General features: G+C 39.9%; 2 protein-coding genes across 5 annotated transcripts in view; both read right to left on the bottom strand.

The window, feature by feature from the left end:
* Positions 1 to 331: 331 nt before the first annotated feature.
* LOC121330162 (zinc transporter ZIP9-like) lies at positions 332 to 13,616 on the bottom strand. 2 transcript variants are annotated; one of them, XM_041276470.1, is made up of 7 exons: positions 13,036 to 13,616; positions 11,490 to 11,598; positions 4,684 to 4,917; positions 3,625 to 3,693; positions 3,450 to 3,535; positions 2,876 to 3,010; positions 332 to 1,177 (listed from the first exon to the last, which is right to left on the bottom strand). In XM_041276470.1, exons 1-7 carry the CDS (start codon positions 13,129 to 13,131, stop codon positions 947 to 949), a joined length of 960 nt encoding a protein of 319 aa, XP_041132404.1. In that variant the 5' UTR covers positions 13,132 to 13,616; the 3' UTR covers positions 332 to 946. The 2 variants fall into 2 exon arrangements, with proteins under 2 accessions (XP_041132404.1, XP_041132405.1); XM_041276471.1 differs by lacking the exon at positions 13,036 to 13,616 and adding an exon at positions 12,107 to 13,015.
* Positions 13,617 to 15,075: 1,459 nt separating this feature from the next.
* Positions 15,076 to 25,106, bottom strand: part of LOC121330282 (RNA-binding protein 25-like) — a 40,179-nt gene continuing 30,148 nt past the window's right edge. For all 3 annotated transcript variants that reach the window (XM_041276672.1, XM_041276673.1, XM_041276674.1), the window contains 7 exons: positions 22,346 to 22,419; positions 21,430 to 21,580; positions 20,799 to 21,186; positions 19,529 to 19,803; positions 19,010 to 19,108; positions 18,440 to 18,487; positions 15,076 to 17,523 (listed from right to left, as the gene is read on the bottom strand). In XM_041276672.1, the coding sequence (XP_041132606.1) occupies positions 17,431 to 17,523; positions 18,440 to 18,487; positions 19,010 to 19,108; positions 19,529 to 19,803; positions 20,799 to 21,186; positions 21,430 to 21,580; positions 22,346 to 22,419 (1,128 nt within the window). In that variant the 3' untranslated portion in view covers positions 15,076 to 17,430. The remainder of the gene's footprint in view (positions 17,524 to 18,439; positions 18,488 to 19,009; positions 19,109 to 19,528; positions 19,804 to 20,798; positions 21,187 to 21,429; positions 21,581 to 22,345; positions 22,420 to 25,106) is intronic.

Below are 25,106 nucleotides of genomic sequence, written 5' to 3'. Positions count from 1 at the left end.
AACCCCTGCTTTAAACATCATAGCAACCTGTAATGAGACTGCAGCTCTGTATATCTAAGAACAATTGTAAATGTGACATGATTTTTAGAGATCTTAATGGTATCAATTAGAAAACACATTATTATTAAAATGCACACTATAAAACTGAAGCCTGAAAAAAAAAAAAAAATGTTGGTGTTGCCTTTGAATAGGTCCTTGTTGAGAGTTCCCAGCCTACAGCTCACACCAAGCCGCCACATCACCTTCCTCAGTTCTTAAATGATCTTTTTAGAAAATATCCCCTGTGATTTAACACAGTCAGACAGACAGAAAATATCTCCTGTGATTTAACTCAGTCAGACAGTCAGTTCATTTATTAGAATAAAACACCAGCTTCAGTCAAAATCGGAGTGGACTGTACAATGTCGATTTGGCTAGTTTATAAACACTTTTGGGCCATTCTTCATATCAATAACAGCACGGTTCCACAGATATATACAGAACACAAAAAACCTTTTGCCATACTTGACTATGTAAGCCCCAGCATACTGTATATCAAAGGATTTTCGATTAAGTTCTATAGGTTCTGGGTTTAAATAGATAGATTTGCAAAATGATCCCTTAAGTAGAACATTTCTAATACCACCCTCACATTCACCATAAAAAAACATTTGCACAGCTTCCCCCTTTTTTAACCCTATTATCAAACAAGGTAAAAAAAAAAAAAAGCCCACATAATTAAAATGTTCTGTTCCCACAACAGGACACCCCACGCACCCTGAGAAAGTGCTTTTTATCCCCCCTCTTGATTTACAGAAAGATTTTTATTGTTACTGAATCTCATTCTGTTTATACTATCTACACATTGTTTTGTATACATTCCTTTTGTGTTAGGTCTTGCCTCTGCAGGAGAGGCATTGTGACCCTCAAAAAGCTCAGTCCTGTTATCATTAATAATAGCCCTGTTTTAATGTTGGTGCCCTATCGAGAGCACCAGTGGAATGAGACATCCCACCACCAGGGTGGTGACCTCCACTCTGCTCAGTCCCTTTCCCCCATTGCCATTGGAGGCGTGGCTGTGCCCAGTCCCGCCCACCTCAGGCAGCACATGCACCGTGGCGACATACAGGAAGGTGCCGGCAGAAAACAGCATGGCCACTCCAGTGGCATTGACCTCTGAGAGAGCCTCCTTACTGCTCTGGAACACAAATAGCAAGACAAACATATCAGTGAAGGTTTCAGTTAGTCATAACATTAAAAGAAAAAAAGAAAGAAAGAAGAAGCAGAGCCAAACCTCTGAGTATCCGTAGGCTTGCGCCTTTAACATATTTTTCAGGGGATTATAAAATACCATATACAGTGCTACCCCATTATATTGCGGTTGCCGGAGTCCATAATTAGGAAACCCCGCTATTTGTGTTTCGTCTTCTAACGAATATCGGAATGAAGTGATTTATAATGCCCACAAGCCAAATTAATATTGTAGGGTAGGGTGGAAAATGGAGGAGACACACATGCACAGTCACTCGACTTATTTTCCAGGAGTTAGTCTGGGCCACACCAAAAACACCAAACAGCCTTGCACTCTCACAGCAGCACATTCACACAGTGGCTCGTCTCACTCGGCTCTGCCCATGCTGATGTGGGCACCCCCATATATGCTTTCATGTCCCCGCCTCCCTGTTGACGTTCCTACAGAAACCAAGTGAATAAAGCAGAGTCTAATTCATTGTCTTTAGCACAGCAGCCCTCTTTGGAGTCAATCTTATCAAGAAAACCTCTTTGTTTTTCTTCGTTTTTTAGCCATCCACACAATGTAGACTGATCCTTTGAAACTGCTGTTGAGTTTCACCTTTTTTTACTCTGTTAAAATGAAACTCAATGTGGTGGACAGAGAAAGACTTTCGTTTTTTGCTGTCTGCCATGCTTCGTACTGTATATCTGAAAGGTGCACCCAATGTTTGTGAGTCAAATATGCAGTATGGGGGCAATGGAAGCCACGCCCTTACCGTGTTATAACCAATTCCACACTATAACAGGTGGCTTTATAACAGGGTAGCACTATATATGTATTTGACTGGGACGCGGCATTTGAACACCATGAAACCTGTTAATTATAAAACAGACTTTCAGTTTATGAATCACTTCTGACCAGTTGAGATGACGATACGCTATAATTAAGTGAGGGGGAGATACTGGTATCCAAAGTGAACTATAAGAATGCATCAGGTTTGACTGACACCCATTTCATTTGCAGTGATTTTCTGTGGCCTTGCTATCTCCACCCTGGCCGCATTTGGTCTGCTGCTCGTCAGAAACAAAGAATACATTGAGAAAATTTTCGGATCAGTATTTTTTTTACAAGTATATGTCAGTACAAAACTTAAATATAGTGTAGACTTTTAATCTAACAACTAGGTAACAATTTTATTTCTAAACAAAACACATTAGAGCGGATGTAAATTGTCACTGTATGGTTTTAGCGTTTACAAAACAGAGATATTAGTGAAAGAAGTAGAACACCATGACCTACATCCCCATTGGAGGCACACAAGTAATTCCATGACAAGTCAACCACTGATCCCTCATTTGACCATCTCAAAATTGCATGAAACATTCCCAAAATGTTCTACATCCAATACATACACTAAATAGAACATAGTTTTACCCTACTTCAATTACTCTGGCAATACTGGTTTGAGATTTTTCCCCCCTCAAATCTCATGTGCCACGACGAATGTACAGCAAGACACTGTCAAAATGGAAGCCCATAACAATATTGCGTTCAGTCCAACACCGACCAGGCACTGCATTATAAATTGCTGTGGTACAAGAATGAGAAAACTGACAGTGTGCTGTGGACTGTGTTTGAGGTTCCAGATACTCTCCTCCTCACCTGACTAAGTCCCAGGTATGTGAGCATGGAGAGCACTGGGGCTGCCAGGGCGAACACCAGCAAGTGCCTCCGGATTCGATTGCGCTCCAGTCCAGCATGCATCAGGAACGAGACAAGCCCGAAGGCAGCCGGAGCCTGGGAGAGGGGGAGAGAGAGAGAGAGCATGTGGGTGATCTTCCAAAACAGCCCACAATCATACACTACAATCAAGTCTGTAAATGTTTACTGTAAACAAATAAAAATCAACTTCATAAAACACATTAAAAAATCCCTGTTGGTCCTATTGAGGATCTAGAACAGATTTTTACATTTCTTCAGATCAGTGTGATCATTACTTCCAAGAAGAAATTACTCCATTCAAAACAGCAGAATGCTGAAATTGAGAAATATAATTCCAACGCTAGGGCATGACCCTATATATTTTTTATTTATTACCATACAAGACAAACTATTTAGTTATAGTAGGGAGGGTCATTTTGACAAGGCTTAATGCACAATGCAAGAATGAATAAAAAAATGCTATAAATGCATATTCAGTGATACAGCGGTATTGTGGCACTAGCACCTGCTGTACCTTGTGCAGCATGATGGCGACGAACACGATGAGCTGAACACTGGTCTGAGAGGTGGAGGCTGCAGCTCCCAGAGCCACGCCGTCCGCTGTGAGGAATCAGAGACACAGTCAACTCACTGCCACTTCAACAACAAACAAAGAACGAATGGACTCCAGAGAAGAGATCTGTTTCTACCTGCAGCGTGAACAACCAGCCCCAGAGTGGTGGTGATTTTAGAGTTGGCTGCTCTCCCTCCCTCTGGATCTGAAAAATGAAACACATTCAAAACACTCACTTCCCCATCCGAGCACTGGTTCAAAACATTTAACTAAATGATCTAAACGACATTTGTTTATTAATAAAAACACTCTAACGCCATATTGATGCCCAAGTCTAATGTACTGCATATAGAAATGTTGGTTTTGCAGATCTCTTCATATCATGCTTCAACTACTGGCTCCCTCTGCTAATTTGAAGTTGAAGCTTCCTGTGTTACTTCATTCCAGAAACTAAATTTGCATTTTGACTGCTATCAAGTCTACTTAAACAAGCCAAGAGTCCCTCACCGTTTCCTGAATATCAGACTTTAGCCTAATCCATCAAACTGACTTAATATAACAGTATAATAATGTTCCTTAAGAGTATGTTTTAAACTTCAGTATTAAACACATTTAAATGGTCAAACTTTAACAAGTTTGTAACCAATCAGAAAAGGCATTGAATTACAGTACAGTTAAAGCCAGAAGTTTTTCATCACCCTATAAAATTAACAAAGTTGAATGAAGCCTGCTGAATAATGTTACATTACATTGAATTAAATATAGCTTTGTAGTTTTCCTTACACTTAACTGAAAAACTAACAAAAACCAAAAAATGAGACATTTCAAAATCTAACAAAGTATTGTACTACTATTATGGCTTCTGGTAGACTTTTGTGATGTCATTTTGTAGTTTCTTTGATTACATGATGTTAAATATCTAAATTATTTTCATATCGGGGGTTTTGTAATTGTCTCAATCATACAATTCTATGTGATGCAAAACTTTTGGTCATAGCTGTACACTTACAGGAATGCTATAGAAACACTAAGGCTAATATCTATATTTGTGACAAAGGTTTAGGCAAAATTCTTACATTTGGAAAATGTTTAAAACTCTTTGCTCTACATCCATCATAAACTATGAGCACTTCTAAATGAAGTCCTGCAGATGTAACAGAAGGTGATGATCCTGCCATGTTTAGCACATTCTTACCCTCGGTGGCGTGTACGTGTGAGCTGCCGATCTGGTCCACCAGCAGCATGAAGACGAAGCCAAGCACCAGTGAGACCCCGATGTATGCGTGCAGCTGAGCGTGGTCGTGGCCGTGGCTGTGCTCGTGTCCCCGGCTGTGCTCGTGTCCCCCCGCCACTGCAACCCCCAGGACATCCTTGACCACAGTCTCCCCAGCCTCAACCTCCTGCCCCTCACTCACAGATTCGTGCTTCTCTGCGGGGACAGACAAGACATGGTCGCATCGTGGCCAACAGACACGAACAGGCTGAAGCAAACGGAATATTACAGGAGATGCAAGCAAGTTTCCTAACCGAAAAATACAATTTTATATTGGAAACACTATTCAAAAACAACTCAAAATACATAGACTTCAAATACAATTAAAGACTTGCAAATTATTATTCGTAGTTATATAATACAGTAGAACCAGTCATATCCAATTTAATTGGTTCCACAGGTCTATTGGTACAAAAATACTGTATCATTATACTATATTGCAGTTGCTTTATTAATGTCGGGGCATTATAATGAACAATGTCACATACATCAGTGTGTCAAACATTCAGTACTGCAAGTATACTATACTTAGAAAATCATTGAAGATAATTGTAACACAGTATTTGGCAGTTTACAAAACAGCATGCTTTCTCAGTCTCTGCCAAAGTAATCCAAAGGTTTTTTTTGCACAGTGCATGTGAACCCGAGACAGAAACAGCATCAAGAAAGAACATACTCAAACACACACTGGCTTTGAAAGCGGTTGAAAGAAAAACAATCTTTTTTTCAACTTTTTAATGGTAGAGTAATTAATCCCCTGCTTTTTTTATTTAACATGGTAAGACTGTGCAGTTATGTAAAAAATTTGAAACTGATATTTTTTTAAATTTGATCTAAAACTGAATCCATTCTGTCCTGTTAAAAGCCGAATTTACTGTTTTAGACCCATACTAAAATGTGCATGGATCAGTTTCCATCAGTACTGTTCACTTGGTAGCAGCATGTGTAAATGACATAGCGACGGAAATATAATCCGTTCTGGTTAGAAATCTCCCTCCCAACCTGTGAGGGCACAAAATATCGAAGGAAAAGATTACTGATTCTCCGGTCCCCTTTATGCTATCACGCATGATCCCTTGGTAAACTATTGCAGCTGCATCTATTGCTTGCAGCTGCTACCTTATTTACCTTCCAGATCAATACGTTCCTGCAACTGAGTTTCGCTTTCATCCAGGCTGGCCGACTTCCCGACCCTGGAAATGAACTGTCAGGCCAGCCTGTCTCAAGACTTTTCCTTTTGCTATTTTGTGCCCTCACAGGTCGGGAGGGAGATTTCCAACCACAACTCATATTTCCGTCACACACACGCTAGGTGTCCATAGATTAATAAAGGGTATCGTATCTTACAGCCTTTAACATCTCGATGCTCCAAGTTCCGCTTTAAACTGTACTACTGTATATGTTGAGAAAACTACATTAAAAAGGCGAGATACAAAGAAATGTTGACACTTTATAGATGTCTTTAGATAAGTATATGAAAGGCTCCAAATAGGGAACCAGCACTATTCATTTATCAATGAATGTTTAATTGAGGCTGTCAAAAAAGCCATGGTGATCAACAGGCCCAATTGTTGCATCTTTAAAATATTACCTAGAATCGTACCTGTTGTGCATTTCTATTGTGTGCAGTTTCTTCTACAAGCAATATGCCATCTAGTACTATACTAGTTTAAAGAAATCGGTTTCCATGTCTTACTTTCAGGTAGTTTTGCACTTCCGTGTCCATTTCAACATGAGTTGACCCTGAAGACAATACAAGTTACGAAGGAAGTGAAGGAAGCAAACAGAGCACTTTCTTTAACCAAGTATAGTATCGGATATAATGCTCTTAATTAAAATACATGTTACTACAACAGGTTCCCAAACTGCACATTTTAGACCTATAAAGCAAATAGAAGTGCACAACTGGTAAGATATACACTTAAAACCCAGCTCTAAGATGTACCTTTTCTCAGCCAGAATGTTCCTTCCAGTATTTTATTATTATTCAACAGCAGAATCAAGGCTGATCATATCCAACAAGACACATCAAGGGCTCCCTGTGAATTAGCTTAGAGCGGCATTGTACTCTAATTGAAGCCATCAGTACACCTCCACTTCAGCTCTCTGCATAAGAGTACAGTAGGTCATTTTATTATTGGACTGAAACAGCACATTCAGCTGTTAGCAGGGCACAATGGATTCAGTTGCAGATAAAAGCCAGGCACTAGAAAAGATGGTGTGTTTGGGAATGCAGCTTCACGTAAAACAAACTGTCCAGTTTAACCATGTTCAATAAAAGAAAACAAGAAACAAGGTATTAATAGAATTACTGTATCGTTAGCATCACACCTCTAAAACCTATTTGATTGTTTGCACACTTTTCTGGGTTTTTTTGGGGTTTTTTTTAAACTCCATTTCTGTCTCAGGTTAACATGCACTTTTGGTGCAAAAAAATAAAAATAAAACTGTCCGATTACCCAGGCATGAACTGAGAAAGTAAGGGAAGACCCGGTTTTGGAATCCTGTTTTGCAAATTGTCAAATAGTGTATTAGTGTTTTGTTTTAAATACTTTTTTGCAATCATTTTCAGACTTTCTTTGTATAGTATCTGTGCATTACTGTACTTTGGGGTTTTAGACATACTGCTGAACCTGAATTTAATGTCTAATGACTCGACGTTAACAAAGCAATTACAACATAGTGTATCAACTCCCTCCGATAGACGATATTTTACATATCTGATGGATCCCTGGAACCAATCACATCAGGTATGGCAGGTTCTACTGCAAGGTGCTTCAAAAGTCAAGGAAGCAATGTTATTCCAAGCTGTATTTAGCTACTGAACCAGTCTGAAAATCTCATCTCCTTCGAACAGCAAACCTCCAGTTCCATCTGCACTCAAATCTGCAACTGGAAGTTATAAAGATAAAAGATTTCCAACATGCATTACGTTTCTGTATAATGCCCTGTAAATGTATTCACCCACCTCCCGACACATTCCCAATAGCTGAACGATGGGCTGTCACTTCATGCTGTCACTACAACACTGGACAGAGAAACCTAAAATATTACAGGGTTAGAAATTCACAGTAGTCCCGCAAATGGTCCTGGGTTTCTGACTTGCCCTCAAATAATTATGTTATTTAAAATGATCAGGAGCCAGGAGTTTGAACAATCAGGCCTCTGTTAAATTAGCTGCTCCTCTCTTACAGCTGCATGGGAAACACTGAAGAGTGCAACATGATTCCGCAGGGCCTGTCAGTTTAAACTGCAGGCATCTAGCCATTTCAATAACATACCTTAACAAGGGCAGTTCCGAAACCGAGGACGGAGTGGAGGTCATAGTGAGAGTTTCTAATCCTGACTTTGTATTATTCCTTCTAGGGATTACGCATGCAGTTACACTTTTGTTATATAAAATAAACTCAGGAAAGCTTGTTATGCTGGGCTTACACTGCACGATTTTTGCTGATCGCCGACGAGCTGTGGAGTCGGCAACTAATTTCTAAAATCTGGGACAAAAACGAGGTTGTCGGGGACAAAATGGTCGATAAGTGTGAGAGGGTCTACAATGCCCCATTAATAGCTTCTGCGATCTCCCAACGCTCTTACGACGTCCCGACAAATTTCTAACATGTCAGAAAACTCGACAAAGGAATTTGTGAAGTGTGCGAGGGGCTACCGGCCGATTTCTTAACAAATGCTGCCAGCAGCTAATAGGACAAGCTAGCAAAAACAGCGACGAAGAGAAAGGTCTTCCCCCTCTTTGACATACGTGACTTTTCCTAACATGAACGCTCATTGAAGGTACCTGGTAAGTAAATAAAAGTTGTAACTTGTTAACGCCGAAGCAGAAAATGTGTGTGGTAGTGTGTGATTTCCTGGCAATCAATTTCTACAGTCACTCGTATTCGATATCCCATTCAAACCCCTACTGTATGCTTGTATTGCTAATTTATTCAAAATACAAGGAGGTGTGCGTCTGTGTGTGTGAGAAATAGAGAGAATGTAGATTACATTGTTGTTGCAAGTAATAAGGCAGCTGCAACCGTTTACCTAGATATCATGCAGGATTACATATAGGGGTCAGGGTAACGCCGATCTTTTCCTTCGTTTGGGTAGAACGTTTGGAGGAAGAAGGAGCGAGAGTGGAACTCACAGTGTTTTTGTGATATACGTGTTGTGTTTGTTTATTAACTGTCTGTTTGTTTCACTGTAGAGTTAGAGCACTACTCCGGAGCTGTCGAAAAGGGTCAGCACTGTCCGGAGCACCCCTGCACACCACCGTATCTGTGTATTCACCACGCACCCTCACGTCAGCACTCACCCAGGACTGGTGACCGTGGGTTCATTTTTGTTCTGGACTGTGCCGTTTTTGTTATCTTCGCGCTTTACACATTGTTGTGTAGCCGGGGATTTATTATTTTACGGTCACCAGACCTGGATTATGAATAAAAGCACCTTTTCACTGGAAACTGTTGTCTGCCTGTCACTCTTGCATCGCATCACCGCTACACCTGTTCCCCTCCACTAGCCACTTTGCCACAGCGTCCAAATGGATCTTCTCCGCATTTTCTTCTTTTTTTTTCTGTGCAAAATAATGCACAGACAACAGCGGTTGCCTCCTCGCTTGAGTCCACGATTCTCCTGAATGATGTCTACGATTCTGCAATGAAAATAGGCTCAGTCCGCAACAAGATATCTCATGTAGTGTGCGTAGCTTCTCATCTACAGTGAGAAATCGTAGCTCAATCAGTAAGTGCGAGTGCCGCTGTGTCTCCCGATTGCAAAAATCGTGCAGTGTAAGCCCGGCTTTATTTATTTATAAAGTCTGGTTGCCAAACTTAGTTCCCTTGCCTAATAAAATAGCTCCACAAGGCAAATGGATTCTAAAGGCAAATGGGTTATTTCCTGTGATTACAGGTTAGGAGATAAAATGTACCGTTACTGGTGAATCTATTTTGAAGCTCTTAACAGGGTCATATCTTAATATCGTTCTAAAATATGCTCTTCTGCACTCAGTGGTGTTAATATGGAGTCTGTACTTCACTCAACTACTTGTACATGGTACCATGCCTAATGTCTGTATTTATTTGGGGTGGATGAGTGGACAGTGTGCTTACTATAAATTATCTTGTGGAAGTTAATGTCACTAGTTGCTCAACAATGGTGCTAAAGCACAAAGGTTGTCATTACTCCTTATCTGAAAATGAGAATTTCCTGATTCAAACCGAATTAACAAACCAGTCGAGTAACTATCCAGCCCAACCCAGGCTACTGCAGACTCACCGGGTCTGGGGTCAGGGTTCAAGGCATAAAGTTTACCTGTCCAGTGGATGTCTTGCACATTGCAAGATCTAAGCAGTACCACTTTCATTTCTGAGTAGTGGGGGCTGGTGAACTTTGAGAGGGGTGGGGCATCAGAGAACCAACTCCTATTTTATCCCCCAACCATAACCCCCGTATTACACCTCTACCACATACAAGCATAACATAAAATGTTGCATACTACTTACACACAATGTACTGTATTTAACTGTTCTTCAGTCATCCTCCTGTAGTTTCTAATGTGCATTACATTACTGAAACGAAAGCCTGTGACATAAATGACCAGAGATACTAGGCTACTGATTTTTGTATATTCAAATAACTAGGCCTACAGAAGTAGTAGGCTATGTAAATAACTAGCATTTGATATAAATACAGTATGAATAACCATATCACCCTATGCTTAATTATTACTTTTAGTGCAGTGGGAAAACAAATGTAGGATACCAGGTTTAATCAGACAATAGAAGACGAATCTCTGTGATTTATTTTATTTTACTTTCTTTTCTGCAGGAGCATACTGTAGTTCCGACATTAAAACAAGTTTCACCTATTTTAAAAGGGGCCTAATTGTTTAGAATATCATACTGTAGTCATGACAGATATACACTTTCATAACTGTCACGGGCGCTGGGTTCATCGCCCCAGAGCTCACTGAAAACTCGCATTGCTTCTACCCATTAAGAGCTCAGAAATCACTACTGCGCATGTGCTCCAGGGGCGAAAGACTTCAGCGCCCCAGAACCAATTAGAAACGCAGGCTTCTGATCTGTACCTCCCACCCCATTACTGTGTGCAGCAGGGGTGACAAATAACAGGCTGTAATGCAGGTAACAATTACCGTAATGTTAATAAAAGTAGCTACTGTTTAATTTAGATCATTATTATTACTTATTAATTTAAACTGGTAAACTAACATTTTAACACTAAGGAACATCATCTCCAATTGTCAGCAGTTGACAGTTATTCAGGCAAGATCTTAGTTTAGTACGTCCCTTCTGGCATTCTTTCAGTAATTAAAGATAAATATTTTATAGTGATGGGACAAATATCTGAAGGCAAAAAGAAAAAAGTCCACATTTATTTTATTTGGAGTGTTTATTAAAGTTAAAAACTTACGTTACTATTTTATGAAAATGTGTCTATGGCCACTTTGCTTATTGCAAAGACAAAAACAGCACTGAAAAAACTGGGGTTTTTTTTGGTTTCTTTTTTTTTTTACCTGAAATAAACACAGGTTTTGTTTTGTAGTGAATTCACAAGGGTAAAGTAAAGCCTTTCTTCTGGGATATTTTTTCAGCTATAATGCAGGGTTTTTACATACAATGAATATAATTTGAATGCTTGTTTGAATCTTGAACAGATATCTGAACATGACAATACCACGTTCTGCTCTGCACTAATATTTTAACACTCACCTCCCAAAATGTCCTCATAAAGTACGTGCACACCTTCAGGTATGATAACAGCCAGAGCAGTACCACACAGCAGCCCTGCTCCCAGCACTGTCACAAGCTTCAGCTTCTCCTGCAGGACAACAAGAGGACCACACCACATGACAAGAAGGAGTCATCTACATACACATGGAATTCTTGTAACTTCGAGTAATGCATTTCCAAATCAGACTAACAGTTCCAAAGATAAAGCCTTTTGATTTACCATCACTAAATTACAGCTAGTGTGGATAATAGTTCCCCACAAACTAAGCCTGATTCTACAACTGTCCTTTTTTTTGATAAAATCATAAGAAAAAAATAACATATCCATTTTCTAATACCAATAGAACCATCATAAGAGGGCTTTACCTTCGGCTTGGGATATTTAACTGCACGATGCAGGCTTTACCAAGCGGTAAAGGCCTCTTCAGGTTCAGTTGCTTAAGTAAAACCTGTCTAATCCAACCCCTTTACAAACCGATTCTGTAAAATTCAGCATAATTTTTGGGTCCAGACTAAATCCCCATTGTAATTAATGGTGTGACACCCTCTACAATCTGGAACCTGCGTTTTAAATACAGTATTAGATTTTGCAGTACCTCTGTAATCCAGCACACCATAATCTGGCACAATCTTCTGGTCCAAAACGAAGGTGGATTGGCAGAGCCAATTAAGTGAATCAAATGGACTACGGTGGTTACTTTATCTCTTGCTGCAATGGTTTATGGAAAGGAACTGTATCCTTAGTTTAAAGCTCTTGAAAGAAACATTAAATGATAATGTTATCTGAGTTACTCACCCCTCCCACTCTCCTCTGCTCACTGAAATATATAGCCCCAGCATCACAATTCAAACACCCTGTCCAACATTCTGAAACACTTCATTCTACAAATGTGTGACATACTCCACTCTACAAGTGATCATCATTACCATGGAATGTAAACCACCATGCGTCAAAACTCTAATAAATACTGTACAAACGCTACCTCCACTATACTCTCAACCTGACAAACATACTGATAGCCTGAAATACTTTGAAAAAAAGATTAGAAGTATTACGTATTTAAAAGGGTCTTAAATGCTCTTAAGCGGCGTGTTTTTCCTAGTTATATTATTTAAACTATATGATTATAAAGCGGCTACAAACTCATGAAACTTCAAACTAACTTTCCAATCGCTGTGTGCTTTTTGGCCTGGTCCACAGTCTATTTCTAACCAGATGTTGTTGGATCACGAGCAGGCATGTTAATAAAAGTACCTTTATTTGATACACATATAACGCATAACACGCACATTCTCTCATGGTTTAGTGAAGTTCTTAAAAATGCATTACTGTGATCCTACATACATGTGGGAAGAATGACATTAGATTTGAGAACACGATCTAATATTAACCCTACAATGTGTAACGACGTGAACAAGCGAGTGGTTTAACTTTCATCGTCATCTTTTCTTTTAAGTGCGCTTACGCTGAGGTTACTTTAAGCATGTGAATAAATGCATATCAAAACTCTTCGTAATGTCTTACCTCCGAAAAGTTGAAAGCCAAAGGTATAGTTCCAGAAACGTAACACCCCACCAGCATAGCCAATGAAAGCAGACTGATTGAACTAAAATCGTCCATTCTGCGTTGTTTTGTTCGCTTAATTAAGGATAACTTACTAGTAAGTATTGAACGCTATGAAAACTGAATACTACCGGTGCATAAAAAAAAAAAAAAAAAAACAACATAAAAATGTCTTTAAAAAAAGAAAAGGGTAATCTTAAAATCGATCTAATGGAAACAAAGCGTTTTAAAATCTAAAATGCTCTATTTCGCTAGAATAAATTCCAGATGTGTTACTTTTCAAACCAGCAACAATTATGAGACACTGTTGACATTGTATTTTGTATGTAGGCTTAAAATTGGAGCGAGGTGCGTTGACTTTTATAAAACGCATCGAGTTTAGGATAAGTAAAGGTCCTCGTATTTTTAATTTGATCGCTCCATATTCTTCAAGTGAAAAATATTATTGATATAAAATGTACATTTTTATATATCGGTTTTCTGTTACAGATATACAACAACAGCCATGTTGCAGAGTGGCAGTGTTGTTAACTACATCCTGTTTCCAGGACCACCTCTTCCGTATAACCCCGTTACCACGGAAAGCGTCTCTCCAGGAAATTGTAGACTTGTTTTTTCCTTTCATACACGCACTAGAGAGTAAAGAAAAGGATAATAAATGCATTGTTGTTTACAATAACAATAACGATATACTACATGATTTTTTTTACTTCCAACCATGCGAACAAAATATGATTTAATTAGATGGCAGGTCTCTAGAGCCGGGGCAGACAGACCGATTGTTGCGGAAACGTAAATATTATTGTGTTTGAGTAAAATTTGAACATAGTACCCTGTTGAGATCAGTATCTCCTTCTCCATCTCTCTAAAGGTTGTGCCAAATGTAAACAGGTAAAATATAAACTGCGTGGATTGCAAATTACTGTACGTATAATATTTGTAAGTTTTCATGTGAAGGAAACACAACTAAAGGAAATTAAGCTTGATCTGTTTTTCAGGAGTAGGTTGACTGACACTGGATGCCTTAAAAAATGTTCCCTTTGCAAGTCATCAACCCCGCCCCCAAGCCCCATGTTTTGATGTCTTGAATAGCCAGGTTAGTTTTCCAGAGGTCAGAAATGGTGGTTTTATGTAGTTTGTAATAAACCTTCTGTAGCTCATCTGAAACATCACACCACACACTGCCTCATGGTAACCTAGAGCTCTACCCCATTTTTCTGGATTGAGTATCTCCAGTAAAAAACTGAAACCTGTCCAGCCTGTCATACAAAGTGTTGCTATGTATTTGACCAGGTTTCTGAGTCACTACAAAATACTGTCCTGCAGATGGCCTTGTGTTCTCAAACCTTCCAGCTACTGAAGTAATTGCATAAATCTTCCCAGATATGCACTTCAATACCTATGTAGCGCTGACACGTGCAGTTTTGAAAGCTGTTTATGCATTACTTTAAGTCCATGGTCATTTTACCTCAACAATATTTTTCAGGGTAAAGGATGTTGAAAAGTAAAGGAAAAAAGGCACTGAAGGGCTTAAACGAACTAGGAGGTAAAATGTATATCAGAATACCTGAAAGTAAAGTCATGCAAACCAGATTTTTATTAACCTTGTTTAGCAGGGACCTTGTATCCAAGACCAAATTACTGATGTTTCACAAGCAACAAAGTAATGACTATGGGCCACACCAGTGAACAGACTTAAAATTAAATACTGAGGGAACACTGCACAGTATATCAGAAATCACCCTGTTCTTCCCCCATTTATTTTACTTTAAGTGTATTGTTTCTTAGATGCTGACCAAGTCACTGATTGCACCCGATTTTATGGTGTGCTTGTGGATATGATATTTAACATTGCAAGAGATTTAAATGGTAAAACAAGTTAACCATTTAAAACTAAATACTACACTAATTTCCATTTGTTCAAATATCTATTAAACATAGTGAAAACCCAACTGGCCTGACCAGTAAAGTTAAATAAAACACAACACACACAATCCCAACTCCATAAACCAAAAAAATAATTTTATAAAAAAGAAACAATAAACCAAACAATTAAAGCCATAGGTCCATTGACAATGTTCAATCACTGATGCAACTCCTTTCACCACACTGCGATTTGACAATCACAACCATCTTTTGTATTTCAATTAAAATAAAGTTTGAGTAAAAAGAGTATGTGGCCTTTTCAAGACATTTTAGATTTCTGTTGTATTTGTTCACGTGTTTAAACTTATGTCCACAGCTCACATAACACTTAAATACACAAGGGCAAAATGTTACTACAGTGGCAGAGAGGTTCAAAACCTAGGCAAGTTAAGAGATCTTTGGGATTAAAATGGAGGGCCAGGACTAAATGTTCCAAAATTAAACATGCATTGGCTCAAGTACTGTCCCAAAATTGTTGTCTTCCTGCTCAGTACCAAGTTTTCGTGTTTAACCCCATCATTGTCCGATTCTTCATGCAGCAGTCTGAAGGTGGCTAAAGTTTCCCTCAAGTCATTGCAATTATTTCAACATCCTGTTTAACTTTCTTTTCCATTTTGCAAGTTTTTGTCAAGGTACATCAATTATTTACCATAAGCAAAACATTAACAGCCCAATACAGATAAATTCAGATACACCACTGGCACACACTTTTGAATTGCATTATTTTTACACCTGCTTTAACAAAATAAATGTCTCTCATCGTTGCTGAAAATGGTCACAAAACAATGCAGAGCTGCGTGTTCCACTGTGAGATGCTGAAATTCTCAGAAATACTCAAGGAAGCCCTGTATGATTAGACGGCATTGCTAAATTTTACTAAGCAATTGTCTTCACACATGCAGAGGATTAATATGAAAGACAGTAAATTTGGCTCTGCCCCATACATGCGTACAACTGAAAAAAATGTGCCCATGTGTTTCTGAAAATCTTATGAAGAACACTGCAGACTACTTTGGGTAAAACCAGACTACATAACGGGCATCTGCTTTAAGTAGCCAGAGTTAAATGCTACACTACAGGGAAGACAGGGCACAAATGCGCTATAAATCTTGAAAGCGCAGCGAAATTAATCTTCCAGCATTGCCATGTGCTTTACCTTCATTCTCATGGTGGCTCTTAATTTTTTTATTTTAACTGTCCAATAAGGAAACCAAAGCAGGAGTTGCTTGTCAGCATAAGAGGATCTAAATTTTGCATTTGGTCGTTAATATGGGTTTGCACAATAGAAAGAGCAGAACATCTAAGAAAACAATCAATCACTAGGTCGTGACAATGTCTCCACTTAACCTTATCTACCTTGAGAGAACAGTTTTTGCAGTTGACAAATTCTGGGATCTAATTCACAGGATATCCAACAGCACTACCATGAGGATATTTACAGCAGGCACTGAAATGACCAGGTTTCTGGTATCCCAATACATACAGAAGCTTTTTTTTATCCCCTTATGTGCATCAATCCAAACTATTACAATGTCTTTGATTCCTTAAGCAGATCTGCTCAACTATATTGTACGACTGCAACAAAACCTTTAAAAAGTCTAGTGTTTTGGAGTGCAGACAGGTCTAAGTGAGATCATCTTTAGCTGAGCAGGTTTAGTAGATTTCACTGGAGGCAAGGATTTTTAAATGTCACTAATTCAGAAATCTTAGCCTTCTAAAAGTTAGCAGGATTAGCAAAAGGGAAGGGTGTGTGTGTGTGTAAAGCCCATAAAACCACAAATCAGTTTAGAAGAAAACATCTGCAAAAAAACAAACAAAAAAAAAAACAGTAAAAAGTATTTCCAATCCTTGTGTATAAACTATGCTGCAGACACTGTGAATTGGACTTCTGCATCCCTAGCACTTTACAGGACATTGCATCTTCTAAAGCCCAAATATTCTGGACTTACTAACTCCCTAAGCAGCATCCTGTCAACAGGCATTGTTTGTAAATAAACATGAATATCAAATTTCAATAGACATGTGACATTGCACTGACGAAAAACACAGAACCACTACTTTTTAGTTCAGCATTCGAACCACTAAGCAACCAGACTTGAAAAATTAAGTTTGACCATGCGCTATTACAAGTAGTTTATCTGGGTACACTAAAATTAGTGCACAAAGAAACAAAGTCCAGTCAAATGTACACATTTGTCAGTGGCAAAAGTGGGCAACAGAAAGAAATGAGGAAACACATTCTTTCATTGCTGCGTTTAACAATCCAGACACCCCTCCGTGGACAATCAAGACCAAGAGGGAGAACGAAGGAAAAAAAAGAAAACTTTCAGTTGTGGGTTTTAATGATGGAAGGAAAGAAAGCCAAACGGGAATTAGTTCTATTCATTATCCCCCCCCCCCCTTTCTTTTGTTGCTTTTTGTTTATTTATTTCATTTCACCAGTCCAATCTTCTTTGCTTCTGTTTCGTATATCAATAACCTCCACATTTTCACTATGAAGACTTCCGCTTCCTCGTCTAATACCTGCAGGCACAGAAGCAACACTCTGGTTAATAAGGGGGCTCCCATACATCATCTTTGGAGCAACATGTTACCCGATTTGTTTAAGGAGGAAAAAAAGGTCTCTAGGCACTTGAGTAACATATTACAGTTCATTCAAATGTATAGCAATACTAAATAATTAAAGTGTTATTAATTATACACTGACAAGACATCAAGACCTCTGTCTTAATTACCAAGTTTCCTCAGTACTGCTGTATGTCAAGTGTTTATGGGTTATTCTAAACACATTTAACCCTTTGCGGGTCCGACACTACAATTGACTAGATGCAGTACTGAGTGTCCCTTTGCAATTCAGTACCTTTTTTAGGCTGAAAAAATATTAAAAAACAGTGCGTGTAAAATAAACAGCGCGTGTGAAAATAAACTGGACCTGACGCGCCTGACAATCGCAGAATAAATGGACCGCTAAGGGTTAAATAACTAACTTCCAAGTAAACAGAGTTTAGCCCTGTGAAATGAATTGTGAAGGAAACAAGTTATTTTCTTTCTTTTAAAAAACAACAAACAGCATTCAATGAATTCTCGAAATATGCCTTACTCGTGATTGATTGATTTTTCACAATTTAGTTTATTTATTTTTATTTTTTTTACTAAAACAAAAAAAAACAAACCAACAAGATCCATGAGCCTGACTGAAGACGCAAGTGGTCACCAGAATGTAATTCCACTGCATGGCCCAACAAACATGTATTTTGTACAGTGAAAATACTTCATTTTACATTCTGAACTGCTCTTTTTGAAGTGATCTTACTGGCAAAAAATAGTATTCATACAAAAACTGCCATTCAAGTTAATACAATTTGTCACAATTTTACAAAGACAAAGCTTTTACACAAAGCCTTATCTGAAAGATTACACAAAGACCTACAAAACTCACCATAGCAACATCATCTAGAATGCCTTGTGGTGTGCCGTGAGCCATAACCTGAAAGAGACAGGCACATTGCATGAGTATTGGTGTGTATAGCACTATGCCCAAAAACACAACTCACTTTTTTATGCCTGCCTGTAGAAATTTAACTCAAATCCGTAGCACACATGTTAATAGCCATGATCTTCAAAACATGCAGGTACTTTGTTGATTGTTCATGTGACAGCCATGCACTGAAACAGAGCTTTCATTCAAGTAAGACCTGATATAACATAGTAAATAACACCAGAGGCAACATTTAAACCCAGCAGAGCTGCAGGCTCATGGAATGGGAGTAGTGCATCCTAACATCAAGTTGTGCCCTGTGATCCTAAATAGTATATATCCCCCATCACCATCCCAGTTATTGGATAAATATTGCCCAATTATTTTCTTATCTTTGCACAGCTCATTGACAATACTCTCCAGACCACAGGACTGTCTGCTGGAAGTAGAATCACCACCGAAACTGAATCAGCTGGGACTGAAATGCAAACATGTTGCACTGGCCTCTATCTCAGTGTGTATCTCTCTCACCTTCGAACATACAAAGTCCACTAGTGTTGCCTCTTCCTCTCCAATGTATTCAATGATCTTCTTATTGATCCAGGGTCTGATTCGACGCTCCATTAGTGTCTGCAGAGAGAGCAACCCACCTTGTTAATAACAATCAACACATGTTTTAAAATCTTCATTACTTAGTGTGATAAGTCTTATCATAAGTTAATCATTTGTGTTTACTGCTTTTTTGGTTCATTACTTTAATCCAGGATACAATTTGGTACTAGGAAGCAGAAGAACTTTGTCTATAGCAATGTAAACACTTATCTGAACATCCCAATTCCAAAGTATTAAATACAAAACAAAAATGTAAAATGGCAAGTAAAAACAGAAAACAAAACGATGTTTTAAGTTCTAGTAAGTGGCAGGTCAATTTTTTGGAAGTCCTTATGTCTCTAAAGACAAAATACATTTAAAATGATATTGCTTGTAAAAACAATAAGTAAAATGACAAATCCTTGGTAACTGGTTTAAAAAGGAGCGTGTTGTGCCCACCGTGTCTACAATGGACCAGTCGAGAGGGTATAAGAAAAGTTCGGGCTTGGCGGTGGGGATCTTCTCTATCAGGCTCTTTATATGCTTGCGCTTCTCCTCTGTGTTTACGTTGCCCTTGCCGCCCCCTTTCTCGTCCTCCTCGTAGTCCAGTGGCACCAGCTTCCTCTTGCGAGGCACCTCATCGCTTTCCTCGTTATCAAACTTGTTGAACACGCTGTCCACCACCAGCTTCTTCCGCTTCCCAACGCTGGGCTGGCTCGGGCTGTTTGATGGGCCTGCCAACACAAAACAAACAGATCATGAAAAAAGAAAAGTGTTAACATTCGGGTGTCATCATAACCCTGGTACCCTGAAACAGAAATATAACAAATACCGAGGCTTCTGTCTCTGCAACGTGCAGCAAAACCTATTGTAGCCTCCAGGGCGAGCAGGTTCTGAACACCACGTCTGGCAGCAGGTGCAGCCGGGTGTGCCGGGCTTTGAGGCTGCTGGGGCCTAGGGTGCCAGTTTGCCACTCGTTTGCGCACTGGGTTTCTGGATTCATGTGAGCAGTGAGCGCGCTGCAGCATCTCATCCATCGCGGGACCTAAAATATGCCCTGGTGTAATAGAAGCACCTAACAGTGGCACGTGTTCCTAGGAAGAGCCAAAGCTGCCTGCATGCAGCTACCAGCGCAGCCAGTTTTCTAGCTACAGCATGCCCATTCAGTTTTGGTACATGATCCCTGAGCAGGAGAGAGTCAAGCTGTTAGTTTCACGTGGGGCACGAGGCCTCTGAGGGGCATAACAAACAGGCTATAGTGCACAATGAGTATATTATACCGTAAATGTAATATCGCATAAATTATGTAAAACACAATTAGCAAAAATTATACAGTTAGACAACAAATAATTCTGATACCAGGCTCCCGTCAGGTCAGTCTTGAAAGGAAAAATGGTGTAGAGATCCGCGCGCGCTTACTTTATTTTCTTGCAACCAATAAAGATATTCGCACTTGACCTGAACCTCTTGATGCAAATAATCTTGGAAGTCCATAGCAGCTCCTGAATTAAACTCTCTCACCCCTTGAGACCCTGTCTGCGGAAGGATAGATAGATGTTTACACACCTAGTTTGTGTCTTGTCTTGGGCAGTACTGAAAGGATGATTAAATGACTACACAACTAGTCAGAGTCTGGGCTATCTTGGACAATGCCAAAAGTATGTTTAGATGCCTACACACCTAGTCTGAGACTTTCTGGTCTTGTAAGGGTATACTGTTGGCTACTCACCAAGTTTGAGGCTGAGCCCTATCTTGGGCCGTAGCTCCTCTTGTGGGTGTGTCTCAGGGGAGTTCTCGTGGGGGATGATGATGCCGCAGGGGGACTCATCGCCAGGCGTGTTCGGGGTGGCACCGCCACTGCCCGAGGAGACGGAGGGTGCAGAGGTGATGGGCCGCAACGTGGGTTTGAGGCAGGGCTTTGGCTCCTGGAGGTCTTCCTGCTCCTCCTCTTCCTCCTCCAGCTCCTCCCCTTCTTCCACATCATCCTCTGACTCTGGCTCCAGCTCCACCTCCCTCCTCTCCTCTTTCTGAGGAGGCTTCTCCTCCTCTACCTCCTCTTCCGACTCTGGCTCCTGCTTCACTGGGGGCTGCCGGCGCCGCTCTGCCTCCTGCTCCATCTGGACACACATACACATTGACATCAGAATACATAAACACTCTCTCTCTCCTGCTCTGTATGCACAGGGAACACACAGAGAGAAACTCACAGACAAACAGATCTGAATATACACACTTACTCTTACACACGATCTGCACAGTGCACACAAACAATGATGATCAGGTTATAACACATTGTATGCAACAGAAACATTCATTGACAACCATCATGAAACTTGTGATCCTGGATGGGTGCGACTCACCCTCTGCAGCTCTGCGTCAGGGTCTGGGTGCCCCTCTGCCAGCAGCCTCTGTCTGATTTCCTCCAGCTCTTCCTTTTCACGCTTCCGGTCTCGCTCGTCTGCCTCCATCTCCTTCTCTCTGTCTCGCAGGCGCTTCTGGAGAGCGCTGCCCCTGAACAGCACACAGTTGTCAAAGTCAAACACATGTCCTCCTCACCCTTGTTATGCAAGACATCAAGAAACATGTTGTTGATTTTATACTCACGTGGATTCTTTTTCTTGGTAAAGTTCCAAAGCTGACAAAAGGTTTACCATACTCCTATACTAAAGTAACTACACTCCTACATTAAGTAACCGTATCAATAGCAGTTTAGAGTTTCTTCCAAATTCTTTTAGGAAGATTCAAATGCAAACCCTTCAAAAGTAATTATAGTTAACAAAATAATTCCAAACTACCCATTTTGCACTTACATTAACTACATGGGTCTTAAACATGCTCTTTTTTTTTTTTAAAGAAACATAGCAAACATGTTATTAAATTTGAAAAACAGACATCTTGTACTACACTAGGTTAAACCAAGTTTGAAATCCTTGGTTATTTCACCCCAGCAGCGTCTTCTGGTCAAAGCATGTCAGTCAACAGGGGAAAGACAAGATTGACAGGAAAGACAAGAAGTTAAGGGGTAGGGACAATTTCACCCTCCAGCCGAAAAGGCCCAGGAAGTGGAAGACAGTCTAAAAGCACGACTTGGAAACCGATAATTCTCTAACCTAGTGTAGTACCAGATTTCATGTTTTACAGTAAAAATACATGTTTGCTAAAACATGTTTCCTTTAAAACTGCTCATTTAAATAAATAGATGTGCATGGTAGAGAATTCATAGAACTGCTCTGTCAGCTACAATTTTATTAACAGGTTTACATTATCCAGGATTACCTGTAATATTTAGGATCATCCCGGTCATCATCATAGTCTTCTAAAAACTCCTTCAGTCTTTTGGCTTCTTTTGCCTGGAAGGAAAATAAAATACAAATAGGCAATAGTAACAGGTATGTCTAAAGCCTGATTTGTGATTAATCTGCAGAGCCGCGTTTGCTTCTAGCTGCTGGCGAAATACAACATTGAAACGGGTAAGTGCATTCCAGTGCATTAAATAGTTAAATTGTTGATTTTGTTAAGGTAAATCAGGCTGCACTTAAAAAGTGTAATTTAAATCTTGTGTGCTGAACTGTGTTGAATTGGGAGGCTGATTAGAAAGGTGTGTTATGTATACGGCTCTAGGCCAACAGGATAGTATACACTGGCAAATTGTGTCTTTGAACGCCAGCTGTCGAAGGGCCACACGTTCAAGAGCAGTCTAAGCTGTGGTAGTCCGAGCGAGGACAGGCAGAACTAGGACCTTTTCCCAATCCCTCCAGATGGTTACTAGAGGCCTCATTTCTTCCTTGACACCTAACGTCAGGATCCCCTGGACAAAGCAGGCTCACTCGTTCTCCACTCACAGAATGAACACTGGTAAGTACCTGCCCACATACCCTTACTAACTGCTTCTCCCCCTACGCTGCCTGCTACAAACTTGAAAATCTCCTTTTTCAACTGGCGTTCCCTAACTAACAAATCTCTGCTTCTCAGTGAACTTATAACTGATACCAATCTTGATCTGTCTAACTGAATCCTGGCACTCTGTAAACGACATGCACTCGCTGCTTTTAGCCACCCAAAAGGGCTATTTCCTCTGACAAACCTTGAAATACTTCTCTGAAATCATAACTATGGGACACTGTAAACCCAATGTTCTCTTCAAGACCACTGTCCAAATCCTGCATCCAGCAACCGACCGATCTAACTCCCGTCCATCCTCCTCTTACCTGTCATGATTTCTCCTCTTTCTTTTGGAACAAAATCAACATTTATTCTACACTCGCCCACCACAAACCCATTCTACTACTTGACCACCTCGACGCTCCTCAGGTTGCTCCTCCTGCCCTCTCCTCTCTCCATTGCTCATGTTTCCGGCTTACTGTTGAAATCAATTACTGCTACGTGCCCCATGGACCCCTGGTCGACTAACTGTGTCCGTCTCTGTGCTTCTGATCTTGCTCCCTCCATTCTGCACACTCTCAACCTGTCCCTCGACTCTGGCTCAGTTCCTGCTGCCCTCAAGCTTGCCAGACTCACACTGGTACTCAAAAAACCCTCCCCTGACCCGGCTGACTTATCTAATTTCCGTCCCATCTCCAATTGCCTTTTTCTCTCAAAAACTCTTGAAAAGGGCTGTAGCCAGTCAGCTGATTAAACATCTCACAGACAACAATCTGCTTGAATCGCTACAGTCTGGTTTCTGGCCGCATCACAGTACTGAAACTGCTCTGCTACGGATTGTGAATGATCTCCTGCTCAACGCTGATGCTCCCTCTGTGCTTGTCCTCCTTGACCTAACAGCTGCTTTTGACACCATAGATCATGGCATTGATTTTTATCCCAGATAATTCCCAGGAGGTCCTCCGACTTTTTTACAGGACATATAGACCTCTAAAATTTCAAATTCAAGCGTCTTTTTACTCCTGTGCGAATCGACCATGTCAGTGTTATGTTAGTAATGATAGTATTTCCAAGGTATTCACCTCAAATCAATACCTGCCTTCACAATATAATACTAATTCGTTCGAGCTGTCCTGAGATTTTACAATTCAGTAAAACAAAACAATTGGGCATAAAAAATTAGGGACGGGAGAAAATACAAAACATAATTAGCGAACTAAATTGATGCTTTGAACGGTGCATTTGAAAATATGTATTGAAAGACATATTACGGTAAAACGGTTATTCTAGCCTTTGAAAAAGGTACAACAACAATTTACACCTGGTTCATGATTTACAAATAATACAAAAAAAGCACCTTCTCTGGCCACAACAAAACTAATCTTCGTCTAGGATGTTATCACAGGTCCCCTGCTTTTGACCAACACAGAGGACACCTGTTTAGTCCTGTGTGAATCATGCTATAGACTACAGTTGTGTTGAGAGTATGAAGCCAATAGCTTACCATGCTGATCATCCAGAAAAGTCTAATGAACACAATATGGCAGCCATCTTTAGTCACAGATCAAATTGAAAGGTTGTGTTAGGTTTTACCCAAGAAGTTCTCATAATATTGAAAAGATCTAAACTGTTTAACCCTTTGCGGTCCTATGTCGGACCAGGTCCAACATTACAAATTTTCCCTTCCTGGCCTGATATCAAAAAGACGTCAAGTACAAGTCTCTAGTTGTTTTTTCTCCGATAAAATCACAGTAAACCTTTTAATGGCAGAGAGAAGCCGAAAAAAAGGGGCGTATCTGAGCAATACAGTGTCCCTGCACCACAGACACAACACAGACATAAATAAACAAGACAGCAGCTTCCGCATCCAGCACTCAAAGAATATCACTGGCATTTGCAGAGCTTTTTTTTTTTTTTTTTTTTTTTTTTTTTTTTTTGATGTTTTAGTAATAAAATAATAACTTTGATCGCACTATTGAGGAGTTTCGTGGTAAAACAAGTGATCAGGATATGATTTATCAGTATGCACGACTATGAAGAGGTACGTGAAATACAGCGAACAAGGAGTGGGGCAGGGCTGAAGATGCAGCACTGAGTGTCCACTGAGTTATTTTTAAACAGCGCGTGTAAAATAAACAGCGTGTGTGAAAATAAA

This window comes from Polyodon spathula, chromosome 17 (genome assembly GCF_017654505.1).
Source record: "Polyodon spathula isolate WHYD16114869_AA chromosome 17, ASM1765450v1, whole genome shotgun sequence".
NCBI classification, from domain to species: domain Eukaryota; kingdom Metazoa; phylum Chordata; class Actinopteri; order Acipenseriformes; family Polyodontidae; genus Polyodon; species Polyodon spathula.
This window is presented reverse-complemented; position numbering and strand designations above follow the sequence as displayed.

What these genes read in the sequence shown, in the direction of transcription:
- LOC121330162 (XM_041276470.1), bottom strand. Translation starts at nt 13,131, where the DNA reads ATGGACGATTTTAGTTCAATCAGTCTGCTTTCATTGGCTATGCTGGTG. An exon ending in TTATGAGGACATTTTGGGAG is followed by an intron (nt 4,918 to 11,489) that starts GTGAGTGTTAAA and finishes CTGTCCCCGCAG; the next exon opens with AGAAGCACGAATCTGTGAGT. An exon ending in ACACGTACACGCCACCGAGG is followed by an intron (nt 3,694 to 4,683) that starts GTAAGAATGTGC and finishes TTCATTTTTCAG; the next exon opens with ATCCAGAGGGAGGGAGAGCA.